We start from the raw sequence: 27160 nt of genomic DNA on the forward strand, positions 1-27160 counted from the left end.
ACAGGCACAGTTATTACATGCTTCCTGGATGTGGCTGGTAAAACCTGTTCAATGACTGGTAAAACCTATACTAAGCTGACCCTCTGGAAACATTCCTAAGCATTGATTAATGTTATACAATAACATTTAGCATTGTGCTTCATAAATAGCTAGGCATTGTACTAAACATGTTATATAAATGAACTTACTAATTCTCACAAAACACTCAAAGAGGTAAATGCTGTCAGTATCTCCGTTTTACAGATAAGAGAAAAAAAAGTGTTAGGTCGGGTATCTTGTCCAACTCATTCAGGAGCAGGTAAATAGCAGCACTGGAATTCAGCCCAGTCTGAGGCTGATTCCAAAGCCATCTAATAGGTAGATAGATAGGTGGATGGGTAGATAAACAGACAGAGGGATTGATTGATGGATAGAAGGACACAGATAGAAACAGTGAATACTCTTTGCCTACCACTGCCACCACACAGAGGTCCAGCATGCTGTGCTTTAAGCCAGGCAGGTGAGCAGATGGGCACTCAGTGGGATACAGATTCAAAAACCAGAGCAGGAGCCGCAGAACACACAGTTCTGGGGTTTCTGCACAACCTCTACAAGCAGGTAGCCGCTAAATATATTATTCTCCAGTCTCTTTTACTGAGCACAATGTGGGTAAAACTGCTCTCTATAGTAGCAGAATTTTGTTTTTCCCCTTTCCTAGTTACTGATGAAGAGACAGCTTCAGATGCTCTGGAGAGAAACTCTCTATCCTCTCAAGACCCACAGCAGCCCACCAGTACTGGTAAGTGTCAAAATCATTCAAACTTGTTTTTAAAAAATCATGCTTCCTTGGGAAGGTTATTTTTCTCATTCTAAGTTTTAAGAATATTTTTTGTTTTAATTTTTACTAAGACCATACAGGCCCCCTCCAACTGGCTCCAGCTTTGTAGCATCCTAGAGTAGAACCACATCAGGCATCGGAATACTTAGTGGGATGGGCTTCTGGTTGACATAAAGCTTTGCAAGTTCAGTTCTAGTTTGCCTGAGATAGAGATGTACACATGTACACACACACATTCATGACTGTGACATTTGAATTTCCTCTGCAGTAAAGGACAAAGTTGAATTCATTTATAGAGAGACTCGTTTCTTTGTTTTCCCATCTGAAGCACACCAAACACAAAACACAGACTTGGTGTCAACAAAGAGAAAAGAAGCAGAAGCTGGAGATTTGGTGTTGTCATTGAATAACAAAATCACCTCTGAAGGCACATCGATTACTTGATTGCCAATAACTCAGGTCATTTTTGATGATGGGATTGAACTACCAATACAGAATCATTTAGAAAGCCTGGATTATAATTCCAGTTTTTTAGACAGTGAACTCACTAGAGGTTAACTCAGAGCAATGATTGTATATCTAATTTAACTTTGTATTTTACCTAACATAGTATCCAGCAATAGCAGCTTCTCAGAAAATGAATTACGAAAGAAAGAAAGAAAGAAAAAGGAAGAAAGAAAGAAAGAAAGAAAGAAAGAAAGAAAGAAAGAAAGAAAGAAAGAAAGAAAGAAATTGGTTATGGTGCTTTGAGCAAGACTATTAGCCTCATCCAGAAAGGCATAAATTCCTACATATTCTCTTTCCATTTCATGTAATGTGTCAATAATAATTTCATTTGTTGGAATAAGGGCTTTCAGATCATTATCATGTTCATAGTTCTGAGTATCAGATCACATTTTTAAAAATTTGTATCCTAAATAATATTTAAAAGTAAATGTTTGGGATTTCTAAACACTGATAAATACAACGTGTACCATACAGTTTTTTGAAGGACAATGGAAATTGACAATATTATGAAGTGGAACAGCCACATCACTTGCTTTAATAATCCAATATTTGTAAACGTGTTTAGAATCTAGTAATCTTTAACGGCTCGCTACTGAACAACTCAATTTTCTGCTCTGCTTTTTCATATATAAGACTTTAAAAATAGGGTTTCTAAAATTCCTTTCAGCTTTCCATTTCTACAATTTTATTACCTTTAATACCCATTTTCAATAGAATGGGAGGCTTCATTCCCCTCGGGGTCCACATAGTGGCGCTGTGCAATGGACTGAAAAGCAAGAAACTGCAGAGGGAAAAAAGGAAATTGGAAAGATAAGCAGTAAAATCTGGAAAAAAAAACACACAGAGTTTCTGATTTTTTATAATTTATCTTATCTAGAAAAAACATCATAGTACATCCCACTTCTAATGGGGAGGCAAGCAGAGGTTTGAATAACTGAAGCTATATTTCAACATAAATTTTAGGCTGTAGGTTTTCTATAATTAAAGCTTGGAATGCCGTTCCTCGGTGTTCAGTTGTTATCTTGAAGCATCCTAAAGACCTTCTCCCTAATAGGCCTGATTCAGGATGGAAGTATGAAATAATGGTTTAAATGCTGGGTTCTAGAGTTAGGTAAAACAGAGTTTATGTATTGGCTTTGCCACCTATTTGCTACAGGACTTTAGGTACTTTACATAACTGCTCTAAACCTCCGTTTTCTCAGAGCTGTGGTGAGAAATAATATATACCAAGTGCTCAGTTCAAGGCCAGGCACAGAGTAAATGCTCAAAACATTTACCTTAAAAAAATAAGGCAAAGTGAGCCTAGCCATTTGCAATTATGTTTGCAAGAAATCCATAGTTCAAAAATGATCTCAGTACTGTTTTTAAATTTGGCTTCCCAAGCTGCTCTGGGAAGACTTACGTAACTACAGTTGTATATAGTCACATGTATATAATGTATGCATAGCTCATGTTTTATCTTCTTTCACTTTAGTCTCAGTAACGGAAGATTCTAGTACATCGGAGATTGACAAGGAAGAGAAAGAACAAACCACTCAAGATCCTGACTTGACCACCGGTAAGTGTCACCCACTGCATTTGGAATAAACACTCGACATTTTAACCTCTTAATCGATAAATTCAATGGCCTTTGTCAGTCCTCCCTTTTCTTGACCTTTCTGCCCTTTAGGACATGATTGGTTAATCACTCCCTTGTCCCTCCTTGATTTAGTTACCTCTCGGCTTCGTGACATACTTTTCCTGGTTCTGTTATTTGTTGCTAACCACTGCTTCTCTGTATCCATTAATTATCTTCCTCTTCTGACTTCTTAAATGTGTATATACTTCTGATTTTACTTCTCCATCTTTTGTTCTTCCTTTTTTTTTTTTTTTTGTGAGACAGAGTTTCGTTTTTGTTGCCCAGGCTGGAGTGCAGTGGTGCAATCCCAGCTCACTATAACCTCCACCTCCCGGGTTCAAGTGATTCTCCTGCCTTAGCCTCCCGAGTAGCTGGGATTACAGACACACACCACCACCTCAGCTAATTTTGTATTTTTAGTAGAGATGGGGTTTCTCCATGTTGGTCAGTCTGGTCTCGAACTCCCGACCTCCGGTGATCTGCCTGCCTTGGCCTCCCAAAGTGCTGGGATTACAGGCGTGAGCCACCGCACCCGGCTGTTCTTCCCTTATTTTTTAAAGAGTTTACTCATTCCCAAGATGGTTCCTGTTGCCACTAGGCAAAAGATTTCTCTCTTTTTCTTTTCCGGTTTTGTTTTGTTTTTAGAGACAGGGTCTCTCTCTGTCTCCCAGGCCAGGGTGCAGGGGCATGATCATGTTCACTGCAGCCTTGAACTCCTGGGCTCAAGAGATCTCCTACCTCCACCTCCCAAATAGCTGGGATTACAGGTGTGAGCCACTGTGCCCAGTCAGCAAAAGATTTCTATACCTATATTTCCAGAACATCCTCCTCAGTATTGCTCCCAAATTCTTTCCATTTTCTATGTATCTGTAGCTGAATTTTCTGCAATTTCCCCAAACTCAACATTGCTAAATACCAAACAGCACCTTCTCCCACAAAATCAGCTTGTCCAAAGCATCACACAGGCCCCAAAGCAACACACGGGCCCCAAACCTTGGTGTTATCTATCACTCCTATGTATGTGTACAAATATATCTATGTGTATATGTATATGCATATGCGCACACGTGTATAAAATCAGTCAATTTCCAAGAACTTTTGAGTCTTGTCTTTCAGGTATTTTGTCCATTGTCACTGTTAACGTCCCAATCCAGGCTCTCATCATCTCCTGCATGGAGTATTATAACTTCAGTTTTTCCTCCTCTGGTTCACTTTTAGCACCCTACCATCAAAATATCTCTTTACACTCTGCATACCTGTGTTCTAACACCCTTTATAGCTTCCTGAAGTCTACAACACAGAGCATGAGTCCCAAACACCTCATTAGGTGCCATCTATTACCTACTTCTGCAGTCTCATATCTACAAAGTCCTTACGAGATACATATTTTTCTCTGAAAACATCAACGCTTTTCAATCGCCCTGTCCTTGTTTATCCTCACTGCCCCTGGTGGAAGAGGAGACCTCTCACCTCTCCTTACTCCCCGCTTCAAGGCCAATATCTTCACTGAAAACTTTTTTGACCAACTCAACCCTCAGAGACCATTCTTGCCTCTGAACCCCTGAACACACTATGATATAAATACATATGGATCCAGAATTTGACATATCTTACTTTTGTTTGTTTTTATTAATTTGTTTATATATAGAGACAGCTAATCCCCAAAGCATGTGAACTGTGCCTTCTGTAGGTCCAAGCACAATGTTCTACACATAGCTGGCACTCCTTAATTATTCATTGGTTGAGATGAGGTGACTAGGACATTTAGCAAGACTACAGCCCATAGAATCAGAATTCTAGGTTTAGAAAGCCTTTTTTTTTTTTTTTTTTAAGAGACAGGTCTCATCTGTCTCCCAGGTTGGAGTGCAGTTTCACAGTCATAGCTCACTGTAACCTTAAACTCCTGGACTCAAGTGATCCTCCGCCTCAGTCTCCCAAGTAGCTAGGACTACAGGTGTGCACCACTGCTCCTGGCTAATTTTTTATTATTATTTTTTTTGTAGAGACAAAGTGTCACTATGTTGCCCAGGCTGGTCTCAAACTCCTGGCCTCAAGCAACCCTCCCATCCCAGCCTCCCAAAGTGCTGGGATTACAGGCATGAGCCACTGCACCTGGCTAGAAATATTTTTACAAGCTCATCTGATTTAGCCCAAATGCCTTCCTGTAGGGCCACATTTAACCTAACCAAGATAAATAAATTTTCATTTTATTTGTATAGTTTTTTAAACTCCTTAACAATCCCTCTTGCTACTTAACTATATTTTGCTAAAAATCATTCCTAAAGCTAATTTGAATCTCCTGACTATAATTTAAGTTGATTTTCTCATATGCTTTCTCTAGAAATAAAAAATAACTAGCCCAATAGCTATGTAACTTAAAAAATCTTTTCAAATCATCACACATAATTGCCTTGTTTGTTGTATGCCAGTTTGCTTGTTCTCGGAGAATGAACAATGTAAGTCTCTTTACCTTCAGGGGTAAGCTCTTTCTCATCTCTTCATCTGAGCTGTCTATTAGCTTATATCACATTGTAGAAGTATTGTTACATATTGTCCAGTGGCAAAAAAAAAAAAAAAAAACCCAAAGTATCTAAACTCCTTTTTCATTTTCCTTATAGAAGCAAATCCTCAGTATTTAGGATTGGCAAGGAAGAAAAGTGGCATCCTGCTGCTCACGCTAGTGTCCTTCCTCATTTTCATACTCTTCATCATAGTCCAGCTCTTCATCATGAAGCTGAGGAAAGCACATGTGATATGGAAGAAAGGTCAGTGGGCAGGGAACCTGACGGAGGCTATAAGACGCCAGAACAAATGGCTAAAAAAAGGGAAATTCTGTCCATTAAAGCTTTCTGTCAGACACTACATAATCTATTTGATAAGTGCTGTCTCAGATAAGCAATTGTTTGTTTTCTAGTAAACTCGGGTGTGAATCTCCAGGGACTATAGTCTAAGAGTGTATAATCAATAGAAACTAGCATAGCTCCAGAAATTGGCATTAAATGATAGACACTTCTATTCACAGAAGGATAAAAATCCCAGGACTGCCTAGCACAGTCCCTACAGGAATCAAAAACTATGTGTTGAATTAATGAGGTATGAGTTATGGGAGGGGCATGGTAAGTCTACTATTGCACAGTAACAGAGGTATTATCTTATTCAAATATACATTTCTACATGTCCGTGGCATCAGAAATTAGTCGCTTGATTTTCTTTTTTTGTAGAAAATGAAGTTTCAGAACACACACTAGAAAGTTACAGATCAAGGTCAAATAATGAAGAAACATCATCTCAAGAGAAAAATGGCCAATGTAAGTCAACTGTATGACCTGAGATCTGAACAATGAGGTTCATTAATGTATTAGTCAGATTTCTCCAGAGAGACAGAGACAACAGAATATATGTGTGTGTGTGTGTGTGTATGTGTATATATATATATACACACATATATATACATATATATACACATATATACACATATATACATATATACATATATATATATATATGAGGCGGGATTTATTAGGGGAATTGGCTCATGAGATTATGGAGGCTGACAAGTCCTTGGACAGGAGGTCTGCAAACTGGAGGCCCTGGTATGCTGGTAGCCTGGCTCAGTCCAAGTTCAAAGGCCTGAGAACTCAGGGGACCGCCGGCGTAAGTCCTGAAATCCAAAGCTAGGGAGTCTAGAGTTCTGCTGCCAGGAGAGGAGGGAGTGTATTCCAGCTCCAGCAGACAGATCAACACATTTGCCTTCTTTCTGATTTTGTTCTTTCCGGGCCCCCAACAGAATGGATGGTGCCCACCCACATCAAGGGCAAATCTCAATGCCCACCTACTCCACTCAGACTCACACACTAATCTCCTCTAGAAACAACCTCATAGACAAACCCAAAAATAGTGCTTTACCAGATTTGAGGTATTTCTTAATCCACCCAACTTAACACGTAAAATTAACCATCACAATTAAGTAGTCGCCTTTAAAAAGAAGGAGGCCGGGCGCGGTGGCTCACGCCTGTAATCCCAGCACTTTGGGAGGCCGAGGCGGGCGGATCACGAGGTCAGGAGATCGAGACCATCCTGGCTAACACAGTGAAACCCTGTCTCTACTAAAAATACAAAAAAATTAGCCGGGCGTGGTGGTGGGAGCCTGTAGTCCCAGCTACTCGGGAGGCTGAGGCAGGAGAATGGCGTGAACCCAGGAGGCGGAGCTTGCAGTGAGCCGAGATCGCGCCACTGCACTCCAACCTGGGTGACAGAGCGGGACTCCACCTCAAAAAAATAAAAATACAAATACAAATAAATAAAAAGGAGAAGAATCAAAATCTGATTTTTTAACACTAGAAAGTCTCCTAAATCATCCTGTAGAACTTAAGGAGTCTCATCTGCAAAAATAAATAGTAGCAGTTAAGTTCATGTAGCAGAAGGTGACTTCCTTTTGGGAAGCCATCCTTGACTGTTTGACGTCACACACAGGGATACCCCAAGACCACCAGAGGATCCTATGACACCTTTGTCATAGAAGCACTTCTTCCTCCATATTGTAAGTTTTGGTGTTTTTATATAGCTACTACAATACTCCTTTAGGTGGTGAGTAATCAGATTTACTCTGTATCCTCAGATTCTAGCACAGGTTAGTTGATAAATTTGTGTTAAATGAGTGACTATAGGCTCAACTAATTCAAGAAGGCATGTGTCAGGTCCTTTGGATGACTTCATTGCAATTCCTGAGACAAAATATGTAAAGAAAATGAAGAGAATCGGGATGGGAAGGAGATTGTGTATGGGAAGTGGAGGTTGGGGATTGTATTCTTGATAAAGATCTGGAAGGCAGAAGCTAGGACTACAGAAAAGCAAGAATATTCCACCTTCCAACCATATTATTTCCTCCATACAAACTAACTTATTCTACCCGCCAGGAGCTGCAAGAAATACAGCGAGTTTTGCCACTCTATTCTATTGGTTTTACTGAGGTTTTTGTAGGAGGCTTGTCTTTTATAACACCTCTGCCTCTTTAAGTTTTGACCTACTAGAGCGTGAACTGAAAAGAACAAATAGATGTACTAGCTGGGAAAGGAACACAAGAGAATTGACTGTGTGAAAACTGGGGGTGGGAGGGGAAAATGTGTGTAAACAACATCCAAGTCAATTGTGTTGCAACACCTGTTTCTAAATACCCGTCATCACATACTCACCTGGCGGATAGGAAAATGATGTTAATATCACGTGTGAGTTGGGTTGCTCCCTGAGCTGTTTTTCCTAGGCAAGAAGAACCAAAACAGTGGGAGGAGAATTATGCCTGTTAGCTGGAAAAATGGAAGCCCTTCCAGTTCAACTTTTAAAACAATTTTTCTTTCTTTTTTTTTTGAGACAGGGTCTCTCACTCTGTTGCCCAGGCTGGAGTGCCGTGGTGCCATCATAGGTCACTGCAGCCTTGACCTTTTGAGCTCAATCAGTCCTCCCGCCTCAGCCTTCCTAGTAGCTGGAACTACAGGCACGCACCACCACGCCCAGTTAATTTTTATATTTTTAGTAGAGATGGGGTTTCACCATGTTGCCCAGGCTGGTCTTGAACTCCTGGACTCAAGTGATCCACCCACCTTGGCCTCCCAAAGTGCTGGGATTACAGGCATGAGCCACCACGCCCAGCCAACTTTAAGAACATTTAAAATGAGTACCTGCACTACTCAGGGGATTCCTCCCCAGAAAAGTACATCTTCAGGGGTTTGCTGGGGGTTTCACTTTCTCCTGAGCTCAAGCCTTCACTTGCATCCTCCTTGCCTTAGCACCCACAAATCTAGCATTTTAATTGTGTTGTTTTGCACATATTAAAAATATTCTCTGGGGCCATCTCTAGTCTCTTTGTACAGAATTACGTAGGCCTTGAGTGTGATCTGTCTCGACCCTATTTTTGCAGTAAGCCCTGTTATTTTTAGTGTGCAATTTTGCTAAGGCAATATGTTATGGTCAGCAACAGATTATTTTACAGCAGAAATAACTGTATATTTTATTTCAGGTTTACCAGTATATTGTTTATATAGTAAGACTTCTTTAAAAATTATAGTATAGGCCAGTGCAGTGGCTTATGCCTATAATCCCAGGATTTGGGGAGGCTGAGGCAGGTGGATCACTTGAGCCCAGGTGTTTGAGACCAGCCTAGGCAATATAGTGAAACCCCATCTCTACAAATAATTTGAAAATTAGCTGGGCATGGTAGTGTGTGCCTGTAGTTCCAGGTACTCAAGAGGCTGAGGTTAGAGGATCACTTGAGCCCGGGAGGCTGAGGCTGCAGTGGGCCGTGATCACACCACTGCACTTCAGCCTGGGTGACAGAGTGAGAACCTGTCTCAAAAAAAACCACGAAAAACAAAAAAGAATATAATAATGCCTTCAGATCATTTATATGCATCAGTAAGTTTTAGGTTTTTATAAAGCAATATGTGAACCTAAAAATACGATATCCAATCAAAGTGTTTCAAGTAAATGGGTGCAATGTTATTCAAAATAAATATTCATCTTCAACATGTTTTTCTTTCAGCTTCCCACCCTATGCGTTGCATGAACTACATCACAAAGTTGTACTCAGAAGCAAAAACAAAGAGGAAGGAAAATGTACAACATTCAAAATTAGAAGAAAAGCACATCCAAGTACCAGAGAGTATTGTGTAGTGCTCTCTGCAATGGAACATGTGATTTCAGGGTTGCTGCAGTGTCACCTCAGTGGACCAGCCTGGGGGAAGGAGCTTAATTGCTGAGACATTAATAATGACCTCTTAGTGCAATGCAAGATGGTGTCCTTGGATAATGATCTGCCCCGGAGCTAGGGCAGCAACATGAGGACCAAACCATGCACATAAAGCTTGTAGTTTAAAAAAGAAAAGCAAAAAAATAATTATGCCTGACACTACTTCAGAGCAGGAGGATTCTACGAAGCCTTGGGGATCAGGGTCAGTGTGAGCAGCTAACATCCTACCCCAAATGGAACAGGATTTTTTGATGCTTTGCTCTAATGGAACTGCTTTAAAAAATTTTTTTTTTCTTTTTAATATTTTCTTCTGGTCACAAAATAAAGAAATTTAGGATGCAAAGTACCTAAAGATCTCTGATCTTAAGAAGTTACTTCTGGCCGGGCGCGGTGGCTCATGCCTGTAATCCTAGCACTTTGGGAGGCTGAGGTAGGCAGATCACTTGAGGTCAGGAGTTCGAGACCAGCCTGGCCAACATAGTGAAACCCCCGTCTCTACTAAAAATGCAAAAATTAGCCAGGCGTAGTGGTGCGCACCTGTAGTCTCAGATACTTGGGAGGCTGAGTGTGGAGAATCGCTTGAACCTGGGAGATGGAGATTGCAGTGAGTCAAGATCTCACCACTGCACTCCAGCCTGGGCGACAGAGGGAGACTCTGTCTCAAAAAAAAAAAAAAAAAAAAAAAAGAAGTTACTTCCAAGACAGACTTTTAGGATGTAACCAGCACAAAGCAATGTCAGGGAGGAGTGATACATGACAATAAATGAGTCAGATGGGCAAGAAGGCCCCAGACCCCATGCCCCAAGGCACAAAGAGGAGCTCAGGGTAGGCCCAAAGATTCGAATTCCTTAGATTACTAAATCACATGAGCGGACCTTGTCTGTCAGACAAGATTTTTACCTGGAAATTCCATGACCAATACACGTGCAAAAGAAAATGATGGGTTGAATTTACTGATTATTGACCTAATGGATGGCTTTTTAAAATGTTTTAATAAAAAGCAGAATATATGTTTGTTTTTCTAGTGGTTATACCACGTTATACTTCCTGTTTTCACGTGTGAAAGTAACATGGGACATGCCTTTCTTTTTCGATCAGTTTATTTAAGCTATACAGCAAACTTTGGCATTTATGTGGAGCATTTCTCATTGTTGGAATCTGAATAAACCAATTACAAAATAACATACGTGCACATTGTAAGTCTGTAATTTGTGATAGGGGCCAGATCCAACCATGCTGATTTTTTGTTCTCTTGACAAAACTGTTTTGGACAATCACAACATTACAGAAAAGTGTAAAGATAGAACAAAGCACTTTTCCCCCCGGAATCATTTGAGAGTAAGTTGACACAATACCCATCACCCCCCCAAATCCTTCAGTGTATGCTTCCTACAAATAAGAACACTCTCCTTTAGAAACACAATGCAACCATCGAAAGTGGGAAATTAGCACTGTTCTGCTTCCACGAACAGTCCTCAGACTCCATTCAGGTTTCTCCAATTGTCCCAAAGGATCCAGTTCAGAGTCACACTTCATTTTAGTCTCATTCAATTTGGAACAGTTCTTCAGTCTTGGCTTGCCTTTCATGACCTGGATATTTTTGAAGATTACAGGCTGGTTATTTTGTAGATCATCTCTCAATTTGGCTTTGTCTGCTTCCTCATGGTTAAATTCAAGTTGTGCAGCTCTCACAGGACTGTCACAGAAGTGATGTTAAGTTTATTTCATTGGGCCAGGCACAATGGCTCACGCCTGTAATCCCAGCACTTTAGGAAGCAGAGGCAGGCGGATCACCTGAGGTCTGGAGTTTGAGACCAGCCTGGCCAACATGGTGAAACCCCATTTCTACTAAAAATGCAAAAATTAGCTGGGTGTAGTGGTGCATGCCTGTAATCCCAGCTACTCAGAAGGCTGAGTCAGGAGAATTGCTTCTACCAAAAAATACAATCCCAGCGTGCTGGGATTACAGGCATGAGCCACTGTGCCCGGCATATAATGGGGTTTTGATCTAGATGAAATGTAGTTCTATTGTTCAATGTTGTACCTTCCAAGAGAGAAGCCCTCTCCCTTCCTGTGATTGCTTTGAACAAATTTGTTCAAGAGCAAATTTGTTATAATTGATAATTACTCTAGACCTGTTGAAATACGTTAATTTTTAGGCCAGGCGCAGTGGCTCACACCTGTAATCCGAGCACTTTGGGAGGCTGAGGCGGGTGGATCACGAGGTCAGGAGTTCGAGACCAGCCGGGCCAAGATGGTGAAACCCCATCTCTAACAAAAATACAAAAATTAGCTGGGTGTGGTGGCGGGCACCTGTAATCCCAGCTACTCAGGAGGCTGAGGCAGGAGAATTGCTTGAACCTGGGAGGCGGAGGTGGCAGTAAGCCAAGATCGCACTACTGCACTCCAGTCTGGGAGACAGAGCAAGACTCCGTCTGAAAAAAAAATTTTTTTAAATGTTAATTTTTTCATACGTTTTCTGCTCTATGTCTTGTTTTCAGTTAGAAGCAAACCAAAACTAAGGCCACAAAAATGTCATTATTCTCCCAAATGCCATCTTGCCTAGGTTGATCTCAAACTCCTGGGCTCAAGTGATCTGCCCACCTCGGCCTCCCAAAGTGCTGAGATTATAGGCATGAGCTGCCAACCTGGCCCACACACTTTTAAACAACCAGATCTCGATGAACTCAGAGTGAGAACTCACCCATTAGCAACGGGATGGTACCAAGCTATTCTTGAGGGACCTACCCCTGTGATCAAAATACCTTCTACCAGGCCCCACCTTCAACACTGGAGATTACATTTCGACATGAGATTTGGAGGGAACAAATATCCAAACCACATCAACGAGGCTAGAACATTTTATACTAGAAAGAAAGGAAGCTATCAAAGACTCTTCTGGGACTGTGTTAAAGGGCCCAGAAACCAATTTGTGTACACCCTCCAGGGACTTTCAGTGGCCAAAGATGGGATAATCTGAGCATTAAAAAAGAGTAGTGATTGGGCCGGGCGTGGTGGCTCATGCCTGTAATCCCAGCACTTTGGGAGGCTGAGGCAGGTAGATCACGAGGTCAAGAGACCAAGACCATCCTGGTCAACATGGTGAAACCTCGTCTCTACTAAAAATACAAAAATGTGCTGGGCGTAGTGGCACGCACCTGTAGTCCCAGCTACTCAGGAAGCTGAGGCAGGAGAATCGCTTGAACGCAGAAGACGGAGGTTGCAGTGAGCTGAGATCGCGCCACTGCACTCCAGCTTGGTGACAGAGCGAGACTCTGTCTCAAAAAAAATAAATAAATAAAATAAAAATAAATGAATAAATAAATAAAGAGTAGTGATCGAAACATGTTAAATACATTAAAACTCATGAGTTTTTACAATACTTTAAAAATGTACTGAGCAGCTTTAGAGATTGCTCAGACACTAGTTTTTAAACTGAAATTTGAAATATATCATTAAAATAACTATGTAATAAAAACAGCCATGAGCATAAGAAAAGATGGGAAATGCAAATCGAAACTGGAATATGATGCCACTTCACACCCATAAAAATGGCTATAATAAAAAAGAGAAAATAACAAATTTTGGAAAGGTTATAGAGAAATGAGAGCCCTCAGACATGACTGGTGAGAATGTAAAATAGCTCAGCCACATTGGAAAACAGCCTTGCGTTACTCAAAAAGTTACACATAGGGTTACCATATGCTTCAGCAGTTCTACTCCTAGAAAGAATATACCCAAGAGAATTGAAAAATATGTCCACACAGGTGGGGCGCGGTGGCTCATAGTGAAACTCCATCTCTACTAAAAATACAAAAATTAGTTGGGTGTGGTAGTGTGAGCCTGCAAGCCCAGCTACTCAGGAGGCTGAGGCAGGAGAATTGCTTGAACCTGGGAGCCGGAAGTTGCAGTGAGCCAAGATCGTGCCACTGCACTCCAGCCTGGGCAATAGAGCGAGACTCTGTCTCAAAAAAAAAAAAAAAAAAAAAAAAAATATATATATATATATATATATATATATATATATATATATATATATATATCTCCACACAAAAACTTGTACAGTAATATTGGCCAGGTGCGGTGGTTCATGCCTGTAATCCCAGCACTTTGGGAGGCCAAAGTGGGCAGATCGCTTGAGCTCAGGAGTTTGAGACCAGCCTGGGCAATGTGGCAAAACCCCGTCTCTACAAAAGATTACAAGAAGGAATTAGTGGGGCATGGTGGCCCTCGCCTATTGTCCCAGTTACTTGGGAGGCTGAGGTGGGAGGATCACTTGAGCCCCAGAGGTCAAGATTGCAGTGAGCCACGATGGTGCCATTGCATTCAAGCTGACAATGAGACCCTGTCTCGAAAAAAAACAAAACAAAACAAAACAAAAAAACCTTTTACAGGAATATTAATAGCAATATTATTTATAATAGTCAATAGTGAAAACAGCCCAAATTACCATCAAATGATGAATGGGTAAATAATAGTGCCACTGCACTCAAGCTGACAATGAGACCCTGTCTTAAAAAAAAAAAAAAACCTTGTACAGGAATATTAATAGCAATATTATTTATAATGGTCAAAGGTGAAAACAACCCAAATCGCCATCAAATGATGAATGGGTAAATAAGTTGTGGTATATTCATAAAGTGAGGCTGGGCGCGGTGGCTCATGCCTATAATCCCAGCATTTTGGGAGGCCAAGGTGGGCGGATCAGCTGAGGTCAGGAGTTGGAAACCAGCCAGACCAACATGGAGAAACCCCGTCTCTACTAAAAATACGAAATACAAAATTAGCCGGGCATGGTGGCACATGCCTGTAATCCCAGCTACTTGGGAGGCTGAGGCAGGAGAATCAGTTGAACTCAGGAGGCGGAGGTTGTGGTGAGCCTAGATCACACCACTGCATTCCACCCTGGGCAACAAGAGCAAAACTCCATCTCAAAACAGAAAAAAAAAGTGAAATATTATTTGGTAATAAAAAGAAATGGAGTACTGATACATGCTGTAACATGAACTTTGAAAACATTATGCTAGTGAGAAAAGCCAGACACACACTCACAAAACACATATTGTATGAAGCCATTTATGTGAAATGTTCAGAATACACCAATCCAAAGAGACAGAAAAGAGATAAGTGGCTGCCAAGGGCTGAGGGAAGTGGGGAATGAGGGGTGACTGCTAATGGATATGGGGCTTCCTTTGGGGAGACATTCTGGAATTAGCTGGTCATGATGATTGTGCCACTCTGAATATTTTAAAAATTACTCAATTGTGCATTTTAAGAGGATGAATTGTGAGGTATGTGAATTATACCTCAATAAAGCTGTTACTTTATTTTGAGACTGAGTTTTACTCACTCTGTCACCCAGGCTGGAGTGCAGTGGCACAGTCTCGGCTCACTGCAACCTCCTCCTCCCAGGGTTCAGGAGATTCTCCTGTCTCAGCCTCCCAAATAGCTACGATTACAGGCACACGCCACCATGCCCAGCTAATTTTTGTATTTTTAGGAGAGACAGGGTTTCGCCATGTTGGCCAGGCTGGTCCCAAACTCCTGGACTCAAGTGATCCGCCCACCTTGGCCTCCCAAAGTGCTGGGGTTACATGTGGGAGCCACTGCACCAGCCAAGCTGTTAGCTTTTAAAAATCACTTTGTAGAACTTGTTTGGGTCCTGATTTAAACCAACCAATTATAAAGACACGTAAGAGACAGTCTGGGAAGTCTGAACACTGAGGATTAGACGATATTAAGAAGTTATTACTAATTTTGTTTCAGATGTGATCGTGGTGTCATGGTTATTTACAAATGATCTTTTGGGGACACATCTTAAGTACTTACAGATTAAACCATGTGATAGCTGACATTTGCTTCTAAATAATTTAGTCTGGGAGGAGCACAGTATGTATGGAAACAAGGTTGGCCACATACTGATCTTTGTTAAAGATGGGTGAGAACAATGTGCCCATTCATTATACTTTTCTCTCCATTGTTGAATATGGTTTCAAATTTTCATAATAAAATGTTTTAAAATTATTTTTAAGAAAGAAAACCAAGGACACAAAAAAGGAGAAAAAAGCCTGTCATTAATCATCTGTTCAGGCCAGGCACGGTGGCTTATGCCTGTAATCCCAGCACTTTGGGAGGCCAAGGCAGGCGGATCACGAGGTCAGGAGATCAAGACCAACCTGGCTAACACAGTGAAACCCCGTCTCTACTAAAAAAAAATACAAAAAGTTAGCCAGGCGTGGTGGCGGGCGCCTGTAGTCCCAGCTACTCAGGAGGCTGAGGCAGGAGAATGGCATGAACCCGGGAGGCGGAGCTTGCAGTGAGCTGAGATTGTGCCACTGCACTCCAGCCTGGGCAACAGCGCAAGACTCTGTCTCAAAAATAATAATAATAATAACAATAATAATAATCTGTTCATTTGCATTCCTAAGAGCCATCCTTCCAGATCATCTATTTCCCAAAGCTGATCCCAGCCAGGCTGAATTCTCTTCCTCTGGGCTTCCCCAGCACGTGGCTCGTTCTTCTAGAAGGGTGTCAAAGTTACTCATATTTCTGTCTGTTGAGTTTCATTTTCTGTTTAAACATATATTTATACCATTTCAGTCCTCTAAAATTCTCAGGGCTGACTCTTTCTAAGTAAATACTTTTCTTTTGGATAGTTGAGGTTTATCTCTTGAGATGTTAAATGTTTTAATATTTTGGACAAAAGTCTTTGTAAAATAAGTTACATGACTTTTACCTTTCTAGTCAATATTTATGAAGCTGACTTACCCTATATGAGTTTCAAGAAGTTAATCGTTATGAAAATTAATCTTGGCACTTGCCATAATAGTGTGATTCTCACACAGGATATTCAGGAATAAGGCTGTTTGTTCCTTACACCAAATGAACCCAGGTTGCTTTGTTTGTTTGAACATCTCTTGCTTTTGTGATATTTTGGTCACTTCTCTTGCTGGTACTGCCCCTTCTTTCTGCCCTGAGAGTGCCCTCCTTGACCCGTTTGCTGCTTCTGATTTACCCTACGTGTGAAGAAACCAGACAATTAAACTTATTACAGTTATATGTAGAATGACTACACTGCCTGGCTACCCAGGACAATTTCAGTGTATACCTATTGTCCCAGTGTAATTAATAAATAGCATCCTTTAAAAAAATTCTTGAATGTATCCTAGTTGGCTTTTTTTTTCTTTTTCTTTTTTTTAGTGGTGGGATCTCACTCTGTTGCCCACACCGCAGTGCAGTGATGCAATCATAGCTCACTGCAGCCTTGAAATCTCAGGCTCAAATGATCCTCCTGTCTCAGCCTCCTGAGTAGCTGGACCTATAGGGCATTTACCACCACACCTGGCTATCCTGGATTTTAATAAATTATCTGATCATCCTAGTTATATGCCAAATATGAGTATATCCTTGTTACAAGGTTTGACTGGCCACTCTCACCAGTTCTATTAAAGGGACTGACTACTTATCTACTCCCCAATCATGTGCTAAAGTCTAAGGATATTGTGGCTTTTTTTCAACATTTACTGAGGATTTATTAGGTGCCATTCACTACGTTTGTCCTTGTTCTCTGGTTCTCTGGGAGCTTATAGTTTAGTAAGGAGATGACATAAATATAAACATGTAATTTCAATGCAGTGTTGTACAAGCATATGTATAAAGCTAGAGGCATGCAGTTGGGTGCCTTGAGACCACAGACCAAGGGCCATTAGCCTAGCACAGAGTTTGTCAACCTCGGCATTATTGACATTTTGGACCACATAATTTTGGCAGGGGGGTGGGGGGACTGTCCTGTGCATTTTAGGATGTTTAGCAGCATCCCTGGCCTCTGTCCATTAGACGCCAGTAGTACTCCCTTAAGTCATAACAATAAAAAAATGCCTCCAGATATTGTCAACTGTCCGTGAAGGATAAAACTGCTCCAGGTTGAGAAGCACCCTGGTCCAAGAAGCATCAGACAATGTGGGGAACTGCCACAAAATTCCTGCTGGAGGAGACGCTGCTGAGCTACACATAGGTCTGGTGGACTCAGGAGGGGTAAGACCAAAAAGGAAATGGAGCAGAGGAAGGACCTCATGAACAGAGCATGAGTGATGTGTAGGAGAGGGAAACAGAAAGAAGGGAGTTGCATGAATGGGTGGCATGGGGTGGAAAAGGAGTAAACTCAGTTCAGTATTACTAACCTATGTATTTAAGCGCTTTCTGACTTGTTTTTCCTATACTGTGTATTTTGGTTAGTTCAGGGTCAGGTTGACAGCTGAATTCTAAAAGATAATATATGCAAAAGCACTTTGCAGACCCTGCGAAGTGCTATTCATATGTAAATTATCAATGTTATTACCATAACAGCGGATGAAAACAATGCACTTTATGGTTTTATTTTGTTTGCATGCACTCTGTAATCCTTAAGAATTCTGAAAAGCAGAGCATTACTGTGCTGCTTATTAAACCATTGTCTCTCAGCTTCACTCTCATATACTCTGGTCGTGATGCTGGGGCAACCCCTACAAACCTCATTTTTCTTTGCCAGCCAGCTCTTTGTGTTACTCTGCCAGGAGGGGACAGTAGAGGGAGACCCCAAGCCTGGAGACTGGAAAAGGGACTGCTCCTTCCTTTTCCTCTCAAGGTCACCTTGACAACGTCTCTTCACTCCAGCAGCTCAGTTGGTTTCAGCAGCAGTAGCTGATTCCAGTTTTCCCAGCACTCTCAGAACCAGCTTCATGATTCCTTTTCAAAGACACCAGCACCCACTAGCTTGGGATTTCACCCTCCTGAGAGGCCTGGGTCCCAGCTCTGAGTGTTAATAATTTCAGTGTTAACACTTCTAAGTGTGAATAATTCTTTCCTGTGATTCCCCAGCCATAGAGGTGGAAGCTGCTTCCTGTACTTACCACCCCTATGACACTTGTGTTCCCTTTTCAACTTTTCAGTTAATAAATCTTCATATTATTTCCATTATACTAACTGGCATGGTTTCTGTCTCCTTACTGACCCTGACTACCACTCGTGTTGATTATTCCACCCTTTAGTCACTCCAGATACTCAGGACAGCCATTACAAGGGGAGAAGGAGGAAGATCAAGCCCAGAGTGTCCCACTCTCTATGTGTGACTAGTCTCTGCAAGTAGCTGCTGGATTGACGGACTCCTGAATCACGTAGGGACCACTAATTTTCAGAAAAGCCAGTTAAAATCTCTTCTGGATAGTGCAGAAAACACTTGAAGAGTCTAAAGAACCACAGCATCAAAAGTAGACAAGTGTGAATGACTCAGCATTGATTCTATAACATATTCTGGAAGCCACTATTAGGACTAAATCCACTTGCTTGAAATTTGCTTGCATGTTTGCAGTTGCTATAATAATACCTTGTATAATATACTGGGCAGAATAACACTAATGGTTTCAGCTACCTTGCTTTTATTTCTTCTACAGACATTGAGGTCCTACTGTGTACTCATAAGACAAGGTCCCTGCTGCCAAAAAAGTAAAAAAAAAAAAAAAAAAACTAACTCAAATAAAAAATAGAATAAAAAGTGCTAAAGCTGGGTAGTAAAGACATTTTCCAATTTCCTATGTTTCCTATCATTAATGAGGCAACTGAAGCATTGAAGCATTCTTTTTTTATTTTTATATATTTTTTTTGAGATGGAGTCTCCATCTGTCAACCAGGCTGGAGTGCAGTGGCACATCTCAGCTCACTGCAACCTCTGCCTCCCTGGTTCAAGCAGTTCTCCTGCCTCAGCCTCCCATGTAGCTGGGACTACAGGCGTGCACCACCATGCCCAGCTAATTTTTGTATTTTTAGTAGAGACAGGGTTTTGCCATGTTGGCTAGGCTGGTCTTGAACTCCTGACCTCAGGTGATCCACTCGCCTAGGCCTCCGAAAGTGCTGGGATTACAAGCATGAGCCACTGTGCCTGGCCGAATAATTCTCTCTTTTTTTTTTTTTTATTTTGACAAGGTCTCACTCTCACCTAGGCTGGAGTGCAGTGGTACAATATTGGCTGACTTCAGCCTCAACCTCCTGGGCTCAGGTGATCCTCCCACCTCAGCCTTCCAAGTAGCTCGGACTATAGGCACGCGCCACTACGCTCAACTAATTGTTAAAAATTTTCGTAGAGACAAGGTTTTGCCATGTTCCCCAGGCTGGTCTTGAGCTCTTGGGCTCAAGCAATCCTCCAGCTCGGTTTCCCAAAATGCTGGGATTACAGGGTGAGCCACTGCACCTGGCCTCAAACCAATCTTTGAAGGTAGTTATTCAAATCTACTTGTTGTTTTAATGTGAAGATAATTCCTAATGCTTCCTTTCTTTATTCTTTTTCGAAACCTTTTTTGATAGTGAAATATTCTACCCATACATAAATGTACAGCTTAATGAATTTTTACAAGATGAACATCTATATAACCATCATTAAGGTCGGGAAATAGAGTCTCAAAAACATTCTTCTCCCTACCTGCCAGAACCGACCACAATCCTAACTTGATGGGAATCACGAAGTGGGTAGTGTTTCCCATAAAATTGTTTTTTTGCTTTTTTTCATAGTTTCCTCCACTAAGTATGGAGCCACAATCACTGTAGAGTGTAATTTAGCCTGTTTTTTATATATAAAAATCATACAGTATGTATTTTTTCTGGGTTTTTGTTGTTGTTCAAAATTGTGTTTTTAGTATGCCTCCATATTGTTACACATAGTTGTATTTCATTCCTTTACAGTGCTGTGTAGTATGCCAGTATAGGCAATAGCATAATCTAGTTAACCATTCTTTTGATGGATAGTTCAGTTATTTCCAGGTTGCATGCACAGGAGCACGCACTTCTTAGGGTAAATACCTAAAAGTGAAATTGCTGGATCCCAAGGCATACATATCCTGGCTAATGTCAAACCATTTTCCAAAATGGTTGGTTGCATCGGTTCTCACGTCCGCCCGCGGAAGGTGAGGGTTCTTTGCACTACATCCTCCCTAGCACCTGACGCTGCCAGACGTTTCAACTTTGGACTTTTCGACTCAACTTATGGTAAGTGTGGTATTATCCGCTGTGGTTTTAATTGGCCATCTTCTGATTATTAATGAATTAAAGCACCATTTCAATAAACAGATATTTATTGGCCATTTAGATTTCTCGTGTGTTTGTGAAATACCTTTCCATTTACCCATTATTTAATTGGGTTTCCTTTTCTTCTTGATTTGTAGCAGTTCCTCGCGTATTTTAGTAGTTTTATTTGTGGCAAAGATCTCCTCCCCCGGGTGGCCTCTGCCCTCCGGCGCTGGGAAGTCCGGGCGGCGAGGCAGCCTCTCCCGGGGCGCTCGGGCTCCTCCGGCTCTGCCCCGATGTCGTTATGACGGCCGTTTGCAGCCTCCGTGCCAGGGCCGGAGGTGCGGTTCGGGACGCGGGATCCTACGTCGGGTCCTGCCCCGCCCATGTGGCGCCGGCGTCTGTGTTGTCTGCGGTCTCCAGGGCAGCGCCGGGGCGGGCGGGGGCCCGGGCAGCGGCGGCGGCGGCGCGGGAGGATGCGGGGCCCGTCCGGGTCGCGGCCGCGGAGGAGCGCCGGGCAGGTGACGGGCGGTGGCCTCCCGGATCCGGGGTGGGCGGCGCGCCCGGGGAGGGAAACGGGAAGAGCTGACTGGGGATGGGGACAGCAGGAAACCACCCGAGCAAGCTGGGGAGGAGCCGGCGCGGGAGCCTTCGGGACGGAGTGGGGAGCGACAAGGGGGCGAGGCCGCGACAAGGGGCTGGGGGGCCGCCATGCGAGGCTTCGGCGCCCGGGCACCCAGAGCAGCCCTGTTCCTGGTCAATTAGGACCGGTCCCGGGCACCAGGCCCGCCGACTTGTCACTTCCTGGACCTCCAAACGCCCCTTGTGACAGGCCTTGTTCCTCAGGAACAAGCAAAAGTAGAAAACAAACCGAACGCCTCCACTGGGCAGCTTCCGGCCTGTTTCAAACCAGGGTTCGTTCCTTTTTCTTTACGATTCATCTTGGTGAGCCCAAGCAGGGTTCCTTTTCCCCTCCAGGAGAAAGTTCGTTTGTCCCATGCTAGTGGACTAGACCCACTGCAGGGATCCCTGGGGAGCTGGCTGCTTCTTAGTCCCTAGGTGCCATCGGATCTATCGCTGTCTTGTTTATTCAGGAGACTAGTCACCTCTCTTGGTCAGAAATTTCAGCGGCACAACCTTTTTTTTTTTTTCACTGGACGGGAGGAGGGAGCCACATTCATGAAATTTAAACGCCCACTTTCTGACTTATTCAAGCTGTCAGCCGTTCCTTCTTCCACCCCATGTTTTGGTAAGATCAGGCCTCCACAGAAAACCCAGCTTTTGTGGCGTTTGGCTTTGCTCTTTGCATACTTTAGCAAACTTCAGGAATCTGCTAACATCAGCAAAATTATCTTCTGTGGTTACTGTTTTATTTTTTATTCATTCCAGGAAAGCTTAGCCTATTTCATTTAAGAAGAGAAGTTCAAGGGACTGAATTATTTTAAGAGTAATTCTAAGTTGCACTATAACGCTTAAGCTTGCTCTTCAGGATCTCAAATTCAGTGACCTTAGCTCCTCCAGTAAAACCGGTGTTAAACAAGCTCTTTTAGTTAAAATGTGTTAGTATTTGATAGATTTGCTGCTTTCTTGGCACACCCTAAAAACGCAACAATTAAAATAATAAGGCAGAATGCAATATGTATTTTAAAAATAAGAGACAAAATAATACAACAAACCAGTCTGTAATATCAGAGAATAATATGTTAGTCTACCAACAGGGCAGACTTCGAATTCAATAGAAAACTCACTTCGTGTGTATTTACATATGAACGCTCCCTTTTGCCTGTTGTTTGTTAAGGTGCTTTCCTCCAAGGATATGATGATGCTCCTTGCAAACATTAGCAACAAGGTCAACATTATAAGCAATCCTAGGAATAGTAATAAGGTTGTGTCATTTAATTAAAGTTAGGATTTGCCAAAAGAACAAAAGCAAGCCATTAAGACAAATTTTACAGCAATTTCTAATGGTAAAGGTTTCTGTTACCTGACTCACAGAAAAAAAAAAAAATGGGTATAAAGGCAGTGAGATAGAAAATAGACCAAAATAGAAATGCTAGGTAGAGATGAAAGGAAGCACAATCCAAAAACATCATGTCCGTTGCGTCCTACATGAACTCAAAGCACCTGTTCCATGGCTCTTTATAATGACCCTTACAGACAGTGAAGGTTCACTTGAATCACACTCATAAGTGAGTTGGAAGGGACTCCAGCTAACTCCTAGCTGTAATTCAGGCCAATCTCCCACCCACTCAACTTTCCCCAGGATAGCATCCCGTTTGGTAATGTAGACCTCCAGGCTCTGCTTTGAATCGCTCAGTGGCAGAATTCACAAGGCCACTAAATCTTTTGTTGAACAGTTTTATTTATTTTTTCTGATAGGGTCACGCTCTGTTACCCAGGCTGGAGTGCAGTGGCACCGTCTCAGCTCACTACAGCCTCTGCCTGCCCGGCTCGAGTGACCCTCCCACTGCAGTCTCCCGAGTAGCTGGGACTACAGGCCCATCCCACCATGCCCACTAATTTTTTGTATTTTTTTTTTTTTTTTGTAGAGATGGGGTTTTGCCATGTTGCCCGGGATGGTCTTGAACTCCTGGACTTAAGCGATCTGCCCACCTCGGCCTCCCAAAGTGCTGGTATTACAGGCGTGATTGTTGAACAGTTTTAATCGTTATTATGGGTTTTAAAAAATACTGGATGAGGTTGATCTCCATTTATGTCCACCTAAATTATATGTTCCTATCTAGTCACAACCTGGCTATCAGAAAGTCTTTTCCAAATGATGTTGCCAGCCCATATAGGTCTAGGAATAAAACAGCTTCCCCATTTACAGTTCCAACTATGGAAAACTACACTCTTCTTTCTTCTTACTTTACTTTCCAAAACATAGCCCCTGAACCTGTTTTACTCTATCCATGAATAACTATGGACCATATTTATATTGCCCATAGTTATTTGGGCATTTGAAATAAGGCTATCAAAGTACTGTCCATAATTAACTATTTGTCTTAGTCCAGGCTTGTCTGTAACAAGCCCTTGGAAGCTAGAAATAGGAATCCACTTCCAAGCAGCCATTTATTTCATCAATAAAACTGCATTCGATTACTCAGGCTGCTTATAAGCGCTACATCAGATGTGTTTCTGTAGAGAGAAAAACAATTGTTTTTCTAATAGACCTTTCTTATACACACAAAAGGGTGCATACAAAAGCCTGCAGATAATATAACAAGGTTCTCTTACTCATTTAAATATTTGATTAACGTTGACAGTATTGAGATTTTAGTAGTCGCAGAGTAACATAAATATAATTTTTTTCAGGTAACGCTTTTGTGAACCACAACTTTAAATATCAGCCAGCTGTTCCTATCAACACGAGTATCCCCTGTTAATTTTTTGCATTTTTCAAGATGAGTAAAAGTAAACTAATTCCCAAGCTCTCTATTCAATCTCCTGTCCTTCATACCAACTTAAATGTCCAGTCCACACACCCACCTTCGAAGAAAGAAGACTTACATCGGATTTCAAAAGACTCCTTGGAATCTGATTCAGAAAGCCTCACGCAAGAGATTATGTGCCATTCTGAGTTTGATGATCGAATCCGGGGCAACGGTATGGAGCCCGACAGCTTAGACGAGGAGGAAAGCCCTCGATGGGGAAGCCTGCATGAGACGGAAGAGGAAGCAAGTGGAAAAGCAGCTCAGATGGCTCGCGAGCAAAACCACCATACCTGGGACCAGGGCGCCAATAACAGGTAAGGAATTGGCTTGTGTAAGATAATAATGGGCTCTAAAATGTATCATTAGATAACTACTGTCGTCATTCCAAATTAGAGTAAGGGCAAGCTGCCCTAATGAGCGCCGTGTGTGAGACAGGTCTCCAAGCAGCCAAGGATAGCTGGGCACCATGTTTTTTCCATATTCAGATTTTTTTTAATTAAAAAGTGCAATGGGTATTAATAAGGGCAATTTGCATTTCTCATACCATTTATTTCCTGTTCGTATTCCAAGTGTCTCCACACTAGGACCTCACCTGGGAGAAATTCCAGAAAGCCGGGTATGGAAAAGGATGTGGAGTCAGGTGGACTTGATTTGGTCCAGGCGTTACTGTTTAGTGTATAATCTGGAATAAATCACTTAACTCTTTTTTTATTTTTTAAAAAATTTTATGTAGTATTAAATATTTACAATAGAGATGGGATCTCACTATGTTGGCCAGGTTGGTCTTGAACTCCTAGCCTCAAGCAATCCTTCCACTTCAGCCTCCCAAAGTGCTATGATTACAGGCATGAGCCACCATGCCTGACCCACTTAATTCTTTTTTTGGCTCACTTTTTCTCGTCTGTCAAATAACCTGACTTGCCTATCTCACAGGATTGCTATGAATGTCAATAAAGTACAAATAATTGGGGGTAGAATCTTACTTCGCCCATTCAAAGCTAGTAGAGGTCTACCTCTCAGGGCTTGTATGGTCATATAAAGATTTAATCTAATAACCAGAATTTAAGGGATTTAACCTTGTGCTATGAGCTACCAAAAAAAAGTAAGGGAATATAAAATAATGTGTGATATCACTCTGTTACAATTGAGGCACTGAGGATATGACAGAGTACAGAAGAAGGTAAAAGCTATTGATTAGGAGGAGGTTTTAGTGTGGTGGTGAAGTGCATGGTGTCTGAAGCAGACCATTTGGGTTTAGATAGTGGCTCTGCCACTTACTAGCTGTATAACCTTGGCCAAGTCCAATTATGTTTCTGTGCCTCAGTTTCTTCATCAGTAAAAATGGGATAATAATAATAGTTAACCAGTTATTATGAGGCTAAAATAAATACATATAAATTGTTTAGAATAGTGACTGGCTCCTTATAAATTATATTGTGTTAGATTTTTTTGTGTGTGTGGGACGGGGGAGGAGTCTCGCTCTGTCATCAGGCTGGAGTGCAGTGGGGCAATCTCAGCTCACTGCAACCTCCACCTCCCGGGTTCAAGTGATTCTCCTGCCTCAGCCTCCCGAGTAGCTGGGACTACAGGCATGTGCCACCACGCCCAGCTAATTTTTGCATTTTTAGTAGAGACGGGGTTTCACCATGTTGGCCAGGATGGTCTCGATCTCTTGATCTTGTGATCCACCCACCTTGGACTCCCAAAGTGTTGGGATTACAGGCGTGAGCCACTGTGCCCGGCCGATTTTTTTTTTTTTAATTCAGGCTGAAATATATTAAGGAAAGTTTATTGGAAGGCCTAGAACTTGGACAGGGTCTTGAAAACAAGCTAAGATCTGGATAACAGAACAGAATGGGAGTGACATGTTTGTGGCACATTAGGGAGCCCAGCTGGATTGCAGAGGATTTGTTTTGAGTGTAGCAAAAATAGACTGAGTAGGGGTCTGATTATAAGGGGGCCTTAAAAATGTGCTTATGGTATTGGAAGATACATTTTCAGGTCTTGAGGTGTAACCATCCTACCACAGATGAGGATATTGAGTCTTACAGAACTCAGATGATTTGTCCTTGGGATACAGTCACTGCAAAGGCTCGTGTGGGAGCGAGAAGTAGAGCCCGGTCCCGAGTCTTTTCTTTCTTTCTTATCTTTCTTCTTCCTTCCTTTCGTCTTCCCCTCCCTTTTTTTCACTGGGGATATCTAGTTGAATCAATCTCATAAGTGTCTTAGTGATATGTCACAGTAAAAGTGATAAGAGTTGTCACCAAGGTGCTAGAGGCGGAAGAGGCGTGCAGGACAGCTTCAGAGAGACAGACACCCTTGATAGGACTAGGTTGGGAAAGCCAGGCAGAGAGAATACAGGTTCTTGGGGAGGGCAGTGAGATACAGCAGCATTTAAGGAAGATTATTATGCAAGCTAGTGCATTTTGAATTAGAGACTAAATGCACAATGGGCAAAGAGACTGCTGGATGGATATGACAATAACAATGACGTCACTTTTTAAAAGCCTATCTTAGTTTCACTCAATTCTCCATCACAATCCTGTAGGGAAGTTGCTGCTTTTCCTATTTTACAGATAAGGAAAATGAGGCTAACAGAGATGAAGAAACTTGTCTAAGGTTATAGTGCTTGGAGGATGTCCTTGTTTTGTTACTGATGCTGTTTTTTTTTAATCATGCAAAAATTCTAACCTATAGAAAATTACAGAGAAAAATACAGTATAACCCTTACTGCCATATTTGTTTCAGACACATTTTTAAAATTCATAGTGTATTACAGATAAAGTTTCCATGTACCCCCTTCTCAAACTCATTCCCCTTTCTTCCCCCTTAGAGGTAATCAATACATACTCTTACATGAGTGTGCATCCTTCTCACCAGTCTTCCATTCATTTATTTCATAGGTAATCTATAATTAGTGAATAAATATATATCTATATATGGATGCATGATGCCCATTTTGTTCAGTCAACATTATGTTTTTGGGATTTTACAATTATGCTTTTGAACTA

At 41.8% G+C, this 27160-nt stretch overlaps 2 protein-coding genes across 11 annotated transcripts in view; both read left to right on the forward strand.

Annotated features, from left to right (window-relative positions):
* Positions 1-561: 561 nt before the first annotated feature.
* Positions 562-10373, forward strand: LOC101126001 (cytotoxic and regulatory T cell molecule). The gene is made up of 5 exons (XM_004052304.5): positions 562-778; positions 2799-2882; positions 5561-5707; positions 6164-6250; positions 9478-10373. Exons 1-5 carry the CDS (start codon positions 643-645, stop codon positions 9606-9608), a joined length of 585 nt encoding a protein of 194 aa, XP_004052352.2. The 5' UTR covers positions 562-642; the 3' UTR covers positions 9609-10373.
* A 10729-nt stretch (positions 10374-21102) lies between these two features.
* The window catches only part of JHY (junctional cadherin complex regulator), a 98781-nt gene continuing 92723 nt past the window's right edge, over positions 21103-27160 (forward strand). For 5 of the 10 annotated variants that reach the window (XR_002007992.4, XR_008669748.2, XM_019037695.4 and 2 more), the window contains exons 1-2: positions 21103-21236; positions 24031-24463. Coding sequence is in view for 7 of the 10 variants with exons in the window: in XM_019037695.4 (XP_018893240.3) it covers positions 24120-24463 (344 nt within the window). In the remaining 3 variants the exon portion in view is untranslated. Of the gene's footprint in view, positions 21630-23264; positions 23349-24030; positions 24464-27160 lie in introns of those variants that run through there. The other 5 variants (XM_055355800.2, XM_063693615.1, XM_063693616.1 and 2 more) reach the window with 3 other exon arrangements.

Source organism: Gorilla gorilla, chromosome 9, assembly GCF_029281585.2.
Source record: "Gorilla gorilla gorilla isolate KB3781 chromosome 9, NHGRI_mGorGor1-v2.1_pri, whole genome shotgun sequence".
Taxonomy (NCBI): domain Eukaryota; kingdom Metazoa; phylum Chordata; class Mammalia; order Primates; family Hominidae; genus Gorilla; species Gorilla gorilla.

Excerpts from the sequence above, each read along its gene's own strand:
- LOC101126001 (XM_004052304.5), top strand. The coding sequence starts at position 643 with ATGTGGGTAAAACTGCTCTCTATAGTAGCAGAATTTTGTTTTTCCCCT. Across the intron at positions 779-2,798 it reads ACAGCAGCCCACCAGTACTG|TCTCAGTAACGGAAGATTCT; the intron begins GTAAGTGTCAAA and ends CTTTCACTTTAG. Across the intron at positions 2,883-5,560 it reads AGATCCTGACTTGACCACCG|AAGCAAATCCTCAGTATTTA; the intron begins GTAAGTGTCACC and ends TTTTCCTTATAG.